The following is a 12331-nucleotide window of genomic DNA, read 5'->3' on the forward strand; positions in this document are numbered from 1 at the left end:
CCATAACATGCCTGTGAAGCTGATATTATTAATCTGAAATTTGCAGAGAAGGAGAAGGAGGCTCAGGGAGTTGTCACGGCCCAGATCACACAGTGAGCAAAAAGCAGGACTGCTAGAATTTCTCCAGAGCCTCATGGGGGACCAGTGACACCAGGGCCCCTCTCCTGTTGCTACCTGCTTCCCCAGCCCTGGAAAGGACCCACCTCCAGCTTCCCTCCTGTGGCACCGTCCCTGAGGCTTCAGTTGGGTGAATGTGTTTCTGTCATGCACTAGCCCTGGGTATCACTGGCTGTGCAGTGGAGCAGAAAGAACGTAGCCTTTGGGGAGGGGGTATGGTTCTGGCTTCCGCAGGAAGGGGACAAGATGTACCCAGGAACTGAACACTTTCCAGGGAGACAGGTGGCTACTCGTACAGCGCCAGCTATCTGGGGGGAGGAATGATCTTGCCGGAGGCTTTTACTCACTATCCCCTTCCTTTCAGGGCACTCCATCACCTCTCCATTCCCAGCTGCAAATGCCCTTCTCTCTCCTCTGCAGGACTGAGCCTGGCCATTTTTGCCCCCAGAAATAGGTTCTGAGGGAAGGCTCAGTCACCGAGGAAGAAGCTGTTTACTATCCCTTTAGCCACCTGCAAGTGAGTCTTTCAAAAAAGGTTTTATGTGCTTTGGACCTCCATTTTAGTTTGTTACACACTCAAAGTAAGCGAGGGCTCCTTAACTAACTTGGATTCCTCTTGCTGCAATTCTCCCCTCTGAGACAGGCATGGAGGGTAGGCCTCGATGTGAATGCTCACCAAATCCCTTAGCAGCTGTGACCTGGGCTTCAGTTTTCAGGTCTGTAAAATTGGAATGATAATCGTACCTCACCAAGGCCAGAGCCTCCCCTCTCCACAGGCCAGTGAACCCCTTGTCTGGAAACTTCTAGAAGCCCAGAAGGCAGTGCCTGGTTCATCCTTAGCCTTCTCTTTCCTCACTGAACCGTGCAGTTCCTGGCCCCTGCGGGCATTTCTGCTGACTATAACCAGCGCCTTTGTTTCCCTCTTGACTGCAAAGACCCTGCAGACCTTCCTGCTGCAGCCCTGTGGCACCTCCTCGGGCCCAACGTGGTCATGTGGAGGCTCTGACCCTCCCCACTACCCACAAGCACCGAGCCCAGGTAGCCAGAGGCAAAATGTGGGGGGTGTGGATGGGCGTGGTGGTGAGATGCAACCTTGAGGGTCCGACTGGCATCCATGATGAGGTTTCCAGAGCTAACATTGGCTCCTCAGTCAGAACTACAGGGACATCGCATATGTGAGAAATTACACCAACCACATCCGTTGAGGAGAAATCAGGTTCTGAGTTAAAGTTTGCTTATTCTTTTGAACGCCCTGAAAGGTTTGTGCACTTTGAGAAGATTCTAGAAACAGAATGGTGTATAGGAGAGAGGTGAGATTGCAAGTTAGAAGATGCATCCACGCCGGGGCTCTTTCTAAGAATGCTTAGTCTTCATTTTTGCTCTGGGCTTCCATACACTTGTGCCCTCCCGTGCTGGACCCTGCACCCGAAAACCCAGGAAGAGGGGCCGGTCTTTCCACAGACCTTCCTTTCTCTCCACTTTCTCTATATTTCTTGCTCAGAGAAAGGCTCTGAAAAGAAAAGTGCCCAGCACCTTGTGGTGGGCAGTGGCGATGATGATGCCGGGTCTAACCCTGTACAGAGTCAAAGCTGACCCGACTGGAGGTTGCTTGGGGTCCCCTGATGTGGCCGATGTCCCACCATGAGGACATCAGTCCCTTGGGTAAAGGCTTTGTATATTTGAAGCCAGTGTGTGTTAAAATGCCTCCCCAGGGGAAGGAGTCCCTCATGTCTTTTGTTGGGATGTGGAGGGCCGAGGAAGGAGGTGGGTACCATGGCAACAGGACCTGAAAGCACATTTTGCCGACTTCAGTGTTAGCCATGCAGATGTCACTCCTCCAAACGTCATCCCCCAGGACACACCCCCCCCACCAAACACACACCAAAGACAAAAGTGAGGAGTCAGCCCAAGAAAACTGTGGTTTGGGAAAAGTCCTTGCCGTGAAATGTCATTTTATTCATTGATTTCTTTTTTTTTTTTTTACAAAAATAAACATTTTAATGAACAAGAAGTACAAAAGCTTCTGGATATACAAACTCCAGGATGGGGGAGAGGCTGGTTTTGGCTGCTTTGCGGCTTTCACTGAAAGCAAATGAGGCAGAAAGGCCCCGGCCCCCCCCCCACCCCAGGTCCTGGCTCAAACTGCAACCTGCTCCTCAACCCACGTCTTGGCTCATACCACGTGTGCTCCTCTGCCCCCGACCCTGGGCTGGCCCGTGAGTGCCCTCCTTCCGGTGGCCAGAGCTGGCCTCCCCAGGTATGGGATCGCCCACATCCCGGAAGAGCATCCCCATCAGGTCTCCTGTCTGGAGCTTGGCTGAGAGAACACTCGTGACGGATTGTCCCCACGCAGCCCCCGCCAGGCCGTGGCACGTGCAGCAGCAGCAGCAGCAGCAGGGGCTTTGGCTACATTCTCACACTACAAACACAGTGATGGGGCTGCCCACAGAACCGTCCCAGTGAGGGGCAGAGCCCTCAATGGGGAGACCAGCCTGAGTCTTGCTGGCAGCCCAGAGGGTTGGAGAGGCAGTCAGCCCCCATGATTCCTGGCCCTGGAGCCAGCAGTCCCATACCTAGACTGGTAAACTCACATTTTAACGTTTGGCATTATTGCACGTTGTCCTGGTCACCTTGCTCTGTCTGGGGTGTCAGCCTTGTCTGCAGGGGCTCCTAGGTAACATGCAGTGCCGCTAGTGCAAGTCACTCCCTCCACAGGCAAGCCCAGCTGGCGGGGATGGTCAGCTGGTCAGCGGATCCCTCAGACGGGTCAGCCAGAGGCCTTCACATATGTGGTCTTGCTGGGATCAGGGACCACTTGGCTCCATCCCGTCTTGAAAAAGACCAGCTGCCGTCCTGGGGGCAGAGGTGAGAGGTAATAGGACTGGATGTTTCTCTCCCTGGAGGCAGGGCCACTCTCCCTAATGCCACTGCCTTGAGGACATATATACTTGTACTTGAGGACATATATACTTGATGAGGTGTCCCTCATCACCTCAGCCTTCTTGTCTTAACATCTCTGGCTTCTGATGGGGGACCGCTACCTGTCAATCTCTTCCAGGGAAGTCCAGTCTCCTCCCTCAGGATGTTCTTCCCCACTGGCTCACCTGTCCAGGTGGTCTGGTTGGTGACCACAAAGGCCCGGCACTGGGCATGGCTCTCACAGATGTCCACGGCCTCAGCCAGGTTGAACACTGAAAGGAGGCAGCTTCCATGGTGGTAGGATGGCCAGCAGCGGTAGTCTTCCTGGGGGATGGTTCTCTCTGGGAGGCTCTGGTACTCTGTGGGTTGGAGATAGAGTTCAAATGAGAACTCTGTGTGCCCAGGGGTGAGAGCTGGGGCCGCTTTCTGAGAAGGGCTGTAAGATTCATTTCCTAGGTGAATGCTGAAATCCAGCCCCGTGCCCCTAGTATGGCGATGAGGCCAGCTACCACTGTGAAACTGGGCTGGCCACTCAGTAAGGGCAAAGCTCAGATTTAGTTTTTGGGAGACACACATCTCTCAAATCTAAGGGGACACAGCTGGTTCAGTCAGCACATGATGGCAGGCACATGCATGGGATAAATGCACACACAGAGCCACTGGCTGTCCGGGCTGGCTGCTGAGGTCAGGACATTTTAGACACTGAAAGCTGGGCTTCTCAAACTTCAGTGTGCATGGGACTTTCCAGGAAATCTTGTGAACATGCAGATTCTGATTTAGAAGGTCTGGGATGGGGCCTGGGAATCGGCATGTCTGGTTCTGCTGGTCTGCAGAGCATACTTTGAGTAGCGAGAGTTTAGAGCACCCCTGGGTCCCACTTCCTCCTGGCCTTGGGGAGAGAGGTGAGGCAAGCTCCTCCAATAGGGAGGCAGTCAGGGATTTTTGAAGTTAAGAGGCATGCAAATGAATGTAAAACACAAAAATTACCATTTGGGAATCCACAACTTGTGTGTTTGAGGAGGAGGCCAGAGGAAGAATCTGAGATCTCCCCATTACACAGAAGGAGCCCCCAGAGGCTCTGAAACCTCCTCAGTCAGGAAGCTGCTCCACGGCAGGCCTCCTGTTCACCCAGGCCTCCTGTTCACCCGGGTCTTTCCTGCTTCCTGGGGAGCCCCAGCTCTGGACTGATAATGCAGAAGCCCCGGGCCTCTGGTCACCCCGCCCTCCTGCCTCCTTCTACCAGGGACTAGACCAAAGTCCAGGGCTGGCTGTGATTTATAGCCCCATAAACGGCGTCCTCGGGGACAGAGCCAGCCATTGTTCACCTCGTTAAACTTTATTTACAGGGCTAACGAGGGCTCCCCCACCCCTAAGACCGGCCAGAGCTCCCTGAATACGGAGGCTGCCCACCCCTCACCCCCCTGCCAACCACTCTAAACCCCAGGGCCTCAGTGGAGGGACCACGGCCCATAAGCAGTGGCTAGAATTCGCCCCCTGCTCTGGGGCTTCTTGCCTGGCTTCAGCGTGGAGCCCTCTCCACCTCTAGCTGCCCTCCTGGCCCCAGAAGTGTAGAGGAAGGAAAGAGAAGCAAACAGATACTGCGCTCCAGCAGTGTAACAGGAACCGGGTTCACTGCTTTCACACACTTCACCTGGCATTTAAGCCCCATCAGAATTTTGTGAGGCAGGTAATATTGAACCCAATTCACAGATGAGGAAAGTGAGGCTTATGGTGTAAGGAAACTTGCTCAAAGTCACACAGTCAATACATGGAAGGGTTTGGAGCCACCCAGAGAAGGGGTATCAGTGCCCACCCTCCAGTTCAAGGCAGAATTATAGTTGTTCCAGCTCAGCTGGAGATGAGACCTCCAAGTGAAGGCTAAACAGCCAGTGGCCTCTGCACCACTCCAAGCGAGCTTTAGAAGAAGGATGCGCCACTGAGCCCAATTAGGGTGATCACTCACCCTCCCACCCACGCCCCACCTCCCTAGGCCCTGGATCCCCACGGGGGCCACTCACCAGCTCTGCTGCCTGCTGTGGAGTTCTGCAGATACTGCCCGCTCCGGTACAGGTGCAGCACCTTCTCCAGCTGGGCCAGGGTCTCGTCCACACCCCAGGTGAGCTCTCCTGCAGAGTGCGGTGTGGCTATGAGAGGGGATGTGGTGCTCCCCGAGGTAGGGAGCCAGCTGCCCTTCCGTCTCTGCCCCTGGAGCCTGGGCCGAGACGACCAGCGGACTGGGAAGGAAGGCTGCTACAGAATGCCACTTTGGGTAACGATGGTTTCTGGACCAAGTGCTGTCCTGGCTCACTCTTGTCCCCATGCCTGCTAGGGGAGGGGCGGGGTGCTGGCAAGCAGATGGGCCCTGGAAGCCTCACCTGTGGCGTTGACGACGCTGTCCAGTAGAGGCCGTAGTGAGGGTGGCGCACTGTGGGGCAGGAGGTATGTGAAGAAAAACCTGGGGCAGAGAGAAACCATGCGTTCGGCGGTCTAGCCTTTGGACCCTTCCTCTACCCCAACTTGGGACAGAACCCCAATCTGGCCAGGGAGCCATGCCCCCAGAGTGTAGCATGGAGTCTACCAAGACTCAGGGTAGGGGTCCAGGCACATGCGAAGGCCACAGCTAACTTCATAACAAACTAAAATCCGAGGTCTGTTTTCCCCATCACGCCCCCCCCCCCCCCCCCCCCCCCCCCCCCAGGGCTCCTCACCCCTTAGCCCCACATTATCCCCCTGGCTGAGGAGTCTCAGAGCAGCCCCATGCCGGGGGCCTAGTGAGGAGCTTCTAGAGGTGAAGGGTCAGGGGAGGAAGGGGTAGGGCCGGTCCTACCGGCCCCAAGCTCTGAGTCTGACACTATTTTAAGAAGCCTCCAGCTGCCACCCCCCAACAGAGATTCTCCTTGGAGCTGACTATTTTGAGCCTCGTCGTCAGGAGCCTTGAATGTTCCCTTCTTAGCTGGGTGAAATCCTTGCCCTGCCCCTGCCACTCCACCGGTCAAGGCTGAGTCCCCCTGCCCTGGTGGACCTCCTGGACCCCATGTTGGCTGTGTCCCTGCCATGCCTCCTGGGTCCACTCTCCCTCACTGGCCTCCCTGAGTGGCGGATGGCGGTCACCTGTAGGCATTGTAGAGGTTGCGCTTCTCATTCATGCCCTCGCACCAGCCCTGGGCTGAGCAGGGCAGGGTGAAGTTCCTGGCTGGAAACTCGAGTATGCAGTCGGCGCTGCTCGCACACGGTGTCTCCTCCACACGTGCGTCATCCAGATCCGTCACCTTCAGCTCCCCATCCACCAGCACAAACTGTCGGGGGCGGAAGTCCAGCAGAGTGACCGAGCCCAGCGGGGAGTGTGCCAGGTGGTGGAGCAGGCGGCCCAGGCTCAGGCAGATCTGAGGGGCAGACACAAGGCTGTTCACTGCCTCTCTCCTGAGAGGAGACCTGGGGGTCTCCAGGGCTGCCTCCTTTGGGGCTGTGGACTGAGCTCGGGGGTGGCCTTTCTCGTAAAGGCCCCAGTGCTCACTAAGTGCTGAGGCCAGGGGCCTATAGAGCAAGCCAGTGATTTTCTATTAACCCTTGGCTGGCCTGACCCTGAAAGTAACCCAGAGTAAGTGGGAGATGGGCAGCAGGGAAGTCTGGGGATGACGAATCTCCTCCCTGAAGTTGCATCTTGAGTGGGGTTTTAGTGCAGGGTATGGAAATAGAGGGAGGGGCAAGACGACCATAAGGCCTTTTCTAGTCCTAGGACCCTGGCCTTCCTGTGGCCAGGCTGAGAGTGAGTACGTGAGCGTGTGTGTATGTCTGGGGAGCAGGAGCTCAAAAACCTAAGGATTCACTGTGTCCTGCTTCTTTCTTTAACCCTTTGGCTGATGGCTGAGTCAGCGCTGCTCTGTCCCTCCCTCCCTCTCTCTCGAAGCTGCTCTGGAGGGCTGGCCTTCTAAGGGAGAACCATCCCAGCAAGGAGCCCGCCCCGGCCCTCCTCCCTGCTCACTCGGAATCGATCCTCCCAGGAAGTCTGCAGCAGCTGGATCATTTCCACAGGGGCGCCCAGCTCCGTGATGGTCGTCAGGGTGTCTGGGATGTCCTCGCTGTCCTGGTAGCAGTAGCCATAGAGCTGGGGAAGGCCCGGGGGTGGGGGTGGGGGGTCACTAGGTCATATGGTGGGGGTGGGGTCGGAGAAGGGCTGGGCTGTGACTCCCCCTCCCTCTGCTCGGCCAGCCCTAGGCCTTTGCTTCAGCTCAGGCCAGAAAAGAATAGCCACGCTGCCTGGGAAGCCTGCCCTCTGTCTCTGCAGCCAGAGTTCCTATTCACTACATCAGCCCCTTATGGCTTGCCATTCAGGTAAATGGGCAGATCGGGCTACCATGTGCTAACCACGTGCCAGGCACTGTGTTGAATGCTTTACATGCATAACTCAATTCTTATAATAACCTTAAAGGGGTATAGAGGGTAAAAGTATCTCTAAATTACAGGTGAGGAAACCAGCTCAGAGAGGTTAAGTTACTTGCACAAGTTCACACAGCTAATGCATACATGGGCTAGGATTCAAATTTATGTCCCTCTGATTCCACAGCGTGGTTCTTTCCAAGAATACTGTTTGCTAACTGACAAGCCAGCAAATGGTTATTATACCTCTTCCCTGCTCCAATCCTTGTCTATTCCTCATCATTTCCACTTTCAGGCAGCTCAGTTTTTTTCTACTCAGGTCTTGTGAGAGGAAAAGCAAGCTCCCTCAGAATTGGTTAACAAGCATTGATAAGAACAGAGTATTTAAAGGGCACATCCTTGGGTGTTCTTTGCATACGTTGGTGGGTGGGGAGTCACAGGCATCAGTGGCGGTGGTAGTCAGGAATGGTTCTGGGGAAGATGAGTTCTTTGGGGGCAGGGTCACAAGGGGCTGCCCACTCCGTATGATGGGGGGCCGGGCCGGGTACAGCTCAGCTGGTCGGGGGCTTCTGGGAATCACAGGCTGATTTTGTCACTAACACCTAAACCAGCATCCACAGAGAGCCTTGCTTCTCCCAGCCTCTCCCACCACACTGCACATCAGCTAGGGGTCAGACGGTGCTCAAAACAACCAGCAAGCACCCTGTGGGGTAGGAACACAAAGGCCGAGTTGTCCAGGCTGGGGTAGGGAGAGGGGAGAGCTGCATGGTGGGGGGCGGGAGGGGGCAAGCCCACAGGCTAGATGTCTCTGCGTACTGTCACCCTTCATGCCATCGTTCACACCCTTCCCAGCTCCACTGTAGGCCCTCACATGCCCCCTTCCATCCCACGGGAGCCCTTTCGGCTCCCCCTCTCTGGAGCCAGCCACCCGCTAGGCCTGCTGGCACAAGGGAAGGCACGACTCAGTGTCCCCGTCAGATCACTAGGGCTGCGACTTGGGGGATAGGGGGGCAGTCCCAGGCACCCTCTTCTTCCATCTCTCTTCATCTCTCTCCACTTCTCCAGCCCCCCCATCAGCCCAGGGAGGCCCCGACCCAGGTTGGGGGGCGGATAAGGGGAGCAGCCCCGGGGCCTGGTTCTCATTTTCTTGCCCAGAGTCTGAGCCCTTGTGGGAAACTTCTGAAGGTTATTAAACACCCGGAGGTCGTTAAACGCACTGTTAACGAGGTATTAATCAACACCCCTCAGGAAAAAATAAAAAGACACACCATTAACCCCCACAGGAAGCGTGAGGTTGAGCATTTCAGTCGCATCTTTTGTTCCTTTGGGAGAAGAAATATACTCTAGGAGGGCCAGAATCTGGGCCCAAGCACGTCGGGGGGCCCCATGTGAGGCCTAAAGTCTTGGTGGACGAAAGACATTGGGGGGGTGGGGGAGGGAAGACAAGACACTTGTGCCCTTTGACCCTGGGCTATAGAGGCATCTATCCTGAGAGGGAGTTTGTGTGTGTGTGTGTCGGGGGTGAGTTAGTAGGGGTCACAGAAGATGGATAGAGAGATCTCACCCAGGCAATCCCGAGACCCGAGCAAGCACCAGGAGGTGCCCAGTGGGACATGCTGTGCTGGGCATCTTCTATTAGAGGCCACAGCACCAACTGTGGGGCTCCCAGAGAGCAGGAGGGGGCCTTTGGCAGCCTGGGGGAGCAGGAACTCTAAGAAACACTTTGACTCCTCCCCAGTTCAGCAAACAGTCAAACGGTTTTGAAATTTTAAATGCTGACGAGGTATTAAAACAACATTATTTCTAGTTCCCCCGCATACCTGAACTGGAGCCTCCTGAGCAAGAAGACCCCACGGCAGGCTTCCCTGGCAGCAGAGGGGGCACTGCTGAAGAAGTCAGAGGGAGCCTGGCCTGGGGGTTGGGGAATAAATGTGGGACGCCCATCCCCCAGAGCAGTCCCTAAACTCACACTAAGGGACCCCTGCCTCCCCCTAATGATAATTTGTCACCTTTGCCAGACAGAAAGGACCTGGGACCCTCCCCACCTTATAACACTTGTACCCTAGGGCAATTAACTTCAGTCTCTGTCCCTGTAAGAGTCACATGCCCAACCCCAGACAGACCCAGTCTTGGTCTAGTGAGGGAATGGGCGAAAACCATTCAGTTGCAATTTTTTTCTTTGGCATCTTCAGCATTGGGCCGGGGCCCTGACATTAAAGTGGAGGACCATTCTGTGATAGGTGTGGGGCAGTTAGCTGGATGCTTGTCAGGCAGTTTGGGCGGGGTAAGTGACAGAGGGAGAAGTTCCTTAAGAGACAGGAAAGCACAGCAAGCCTCAAACCTGTCCTAAGTGGGGGGGGTCTTCAGTCATCTAACCAACACTTAATGTCCTGGTAAGTCACTCAAGATCTTCTCCACTGCCTCAGAATCTGGCTGACACCTCAGGGTTTCCAAAAAGTTCCCAAGAGCCCCTGGGAAGCGAAGAGAACAAGATCCTCCCAGTTAGAATGGCCACGTAACCAGCAGCTCACTTCCCGAAGCTCCAGACACAGTGGCAGTGCAACCAGGAGCAACCGCTCACAACCGTTGGCTCTGCCCGACCTCCTGCAACCCGTTCAGGGCCTGGGACCCGGTCACAGGTGTCTGACCAGGGTTGGGGTAGCCTGGGGAAACCAGGAGCCAGCAGGAGTAGAAAGAGCTCTCTGGCCGATATCTCCGATTCTGCAGTGCCCATCCAGGCGGGGGGGCTCTCCCACTCCTGAGGAAAGGACGGAAGGACCCCTGCATTTCTGGTCAGTTCTGCTGGGTGCAGAAAGGTTAATCTGAGTGGGCTCGGAGGGCGAAGGTGTGGGCAAGCTTCCTGCGCTGGGGAGTCTGCACACACCCTATGCTCCCCGGGGCCAAGAGTAGGCAGGGATTCCCCTCTCAGTCTGCTCAGACATGTGCAAAGGGAATGGTCTGTCTAATCCTAGGGCCAACTCAAGGACGGAGAGCTGGGGCAGAGGAGGAAGTGGGTGTGTTAGGGCAGTGCTGGGACTGCGAGAGGCCCTTCTCCTAGTCTAGCCTGGAGGGGACAAGGTGGGGTCTCATCTTCCCCCTCTGCCCCCAGTGAACAGGAAAGACAGAGTCCCATTTAGTAGGAACCTGGGCATCTGGCCTTCTCAATCGTCCAGCTTCTTGGCCACATTTGCGCAGATAATGTGACATTCTGACCCCCAGGCCCTCAGCCTGTCCCCTGAGCACCGAGCTAAGACCCTGGGGCTTCCCCAGTGGTTCAGGGCCTACTTTAAGGCTTGGAGAACCCCGGGGTCACTTCTGGGAAGGGCTATGCATTTTCTGGATGACTACCCCAATCCCTCCTGTTCTTCCAGTAGCTTCTGGGGTAAGCGGTGGGGATATTCTCTGAGAATCAAGCCTGACACAGTCTCCTGCTAGCCCTTCCCGACCCCATTGCTGTCCCACCCCATCTTCAAAGCCAGGCAAGGAACTGTGTGGAAACTGAGAGAAGTGGGATTCAGATTCCTTCAAGAAAGGGGACCCTATCACTACAGTCGGGATCCTGACTCAAGGATGACCTCTGTTCGGTGTCTTGGCTTGGGGTCATTCCCTGGTGCTCAACACTCTAGCTTCAGGCAGAAGAAGGGTCCTAAATCCTAACGGACCCCCATCCTCACCCCTCTCTGCCCTCTGTCTTCAAGGGATATGGTGTGGAAGTTGAGAAACCCAGGAGTCCCTCTGTAAAGGGACGCCCACTAGGGAGTGAGAGGGAGGGCGGTGTAGTGGGAAGCGGCCATGGTCCGGGTTCTGCCTTTGGGCACCAGTCGCTGGGGGTCCGTTTCATATCTACAAGACCAAGGGTTCTCTTCCAGCCGGAGTGACGGGGCCTGGGCACGTCCAGCCAGTACCCTCGCCCCGCGCCCCCACCCTCGTACCTGCAGCACGTTGGGGTGCCGCAGCCGCTCCAGCAGCACCATCTCCTTGAGCAGCTTGTGGGCCGCCAGCCGATAGCAGCCCCTCCGTGCCCCGAACTCGCGCACGCAGCTGCCCAGATCGTGGCCGCTGAAGTCCACTGCCTTGAGCGCCACCGCGGCGCCGCCGGGCAGGCGAACCCGGTACACGGCCTTGGTGTAGCCGGAGCCCACGTACTGTGCGCCGGTCACGTTGCGGAGCGCGGCGCAGCCCAGGCGCGGGCCCAGGCCGGGGGAGCCCGGGCCGGGAGCCGGGGGCCAGCCCGGAGCGCCGTCGGGCAGGGGCCGGGCCCGCGGGGGCCGGGGACGCTGCAGGCCCGGCCCGCCAGGAGCTAGGTCCATCAGGCGCCGCCGCTCCGGCCGGCCGGCCCCGGGCGCGGGGCCCCCGCGGGAATAGCGCTGCACCTCCTCGTAGCGCGCTCGGATCTGCCGGGCCAGCTCCCCGCGGTCCCCGCGACGGCCCGGGCCCGGGGCTGGCGAGGGCCCGGGGGACTGGCCTGGCCGCGGAGGCTCCGAGCCCGGTGCAAAGAGCACGTTGAGGACCGAGCCCAGTAGGAAGGAGGCGCAGAAACCCGCGGCCACCGCCGCCCGCCGGCGCCGCATCGCTCCCCTCCCCCCGGCCGGCCGGCCCCGCGCGGCTCCCCGGCCCCGGCCCCCGGAGGCTCAGGCTCCGAGGCGGCTCCGCTCTGCGCCCCGCCGGCCCCCTGCCCAGCCCGCGCGCATGGCCCCGGCGGCCCCGACCCCGGCCCCTCGCGGGCGGCACATCGGGCTGACACTTGCCTCCCTCCTGCCCTGCCCCCGCCGCTTATAAGGCCTGGAGCCGCCCCCGCCCCCGCCCCCTTCGCCTCCGCCTCCCAGCTCCGGGCCTGAGCCCGGCCTCGGCACCGCCCCCTCCGGCCGCCCGGCCCGGCCTTCCCCGCTGACTGACAGCCGGCCCTCCTCCCGCGGCC

The 12331-nt window shown here is 57.7% G+C and overlaps 1 protein-coding gene across 1 annotated transcript; it reads right to left on the bottom strand.

Annotated features, from left to right (window-relative positions):
- Positions 1-2033: 2033 nt before the first annotated feature.
- Positions 2034-12111, bottom strand: PKDCC (protein kinase domain containing, cytoplasmic). The gene is made up of 7 exons (XM_046663319.1): positions 11346-12111; positions 7019-7141; positions 6148-6419; positions 5412-5491; positions 5055-5162; positions 3222-3395; positions 2034-2970 (listed from the first exon to the last, which is right to left on the bottom strand). The coding sequence occupies exons 1-7, from the start codon at positions 11982-11984 to the stop codon at positions 2885-2887; spliced, it is 1482 nt and encodes a 493-aa protein (XP_046519275.1). The 5' UTR covers positions 11985-12111; the 3' UTR covers positions 2034-2884.
- Between the last annotated feature and the right edge of the window lie 220 nt (positions 12112-12331).

Source organism: Equus quagga, chromosome 5 (assembly GCF_021613505.1).
Source record: "Equus quagga isolate Etosha38 chromosome 5, UCLA_HA_Equagga_1.0, whole genome shotgun sequence".
NCBI classification, from domain to species: domain Eukaryota; kingdom Metazoa; phylum Chordata; class Mammalia; order Perissodactyla; family Equidae; genus Equus; species Equus quagga.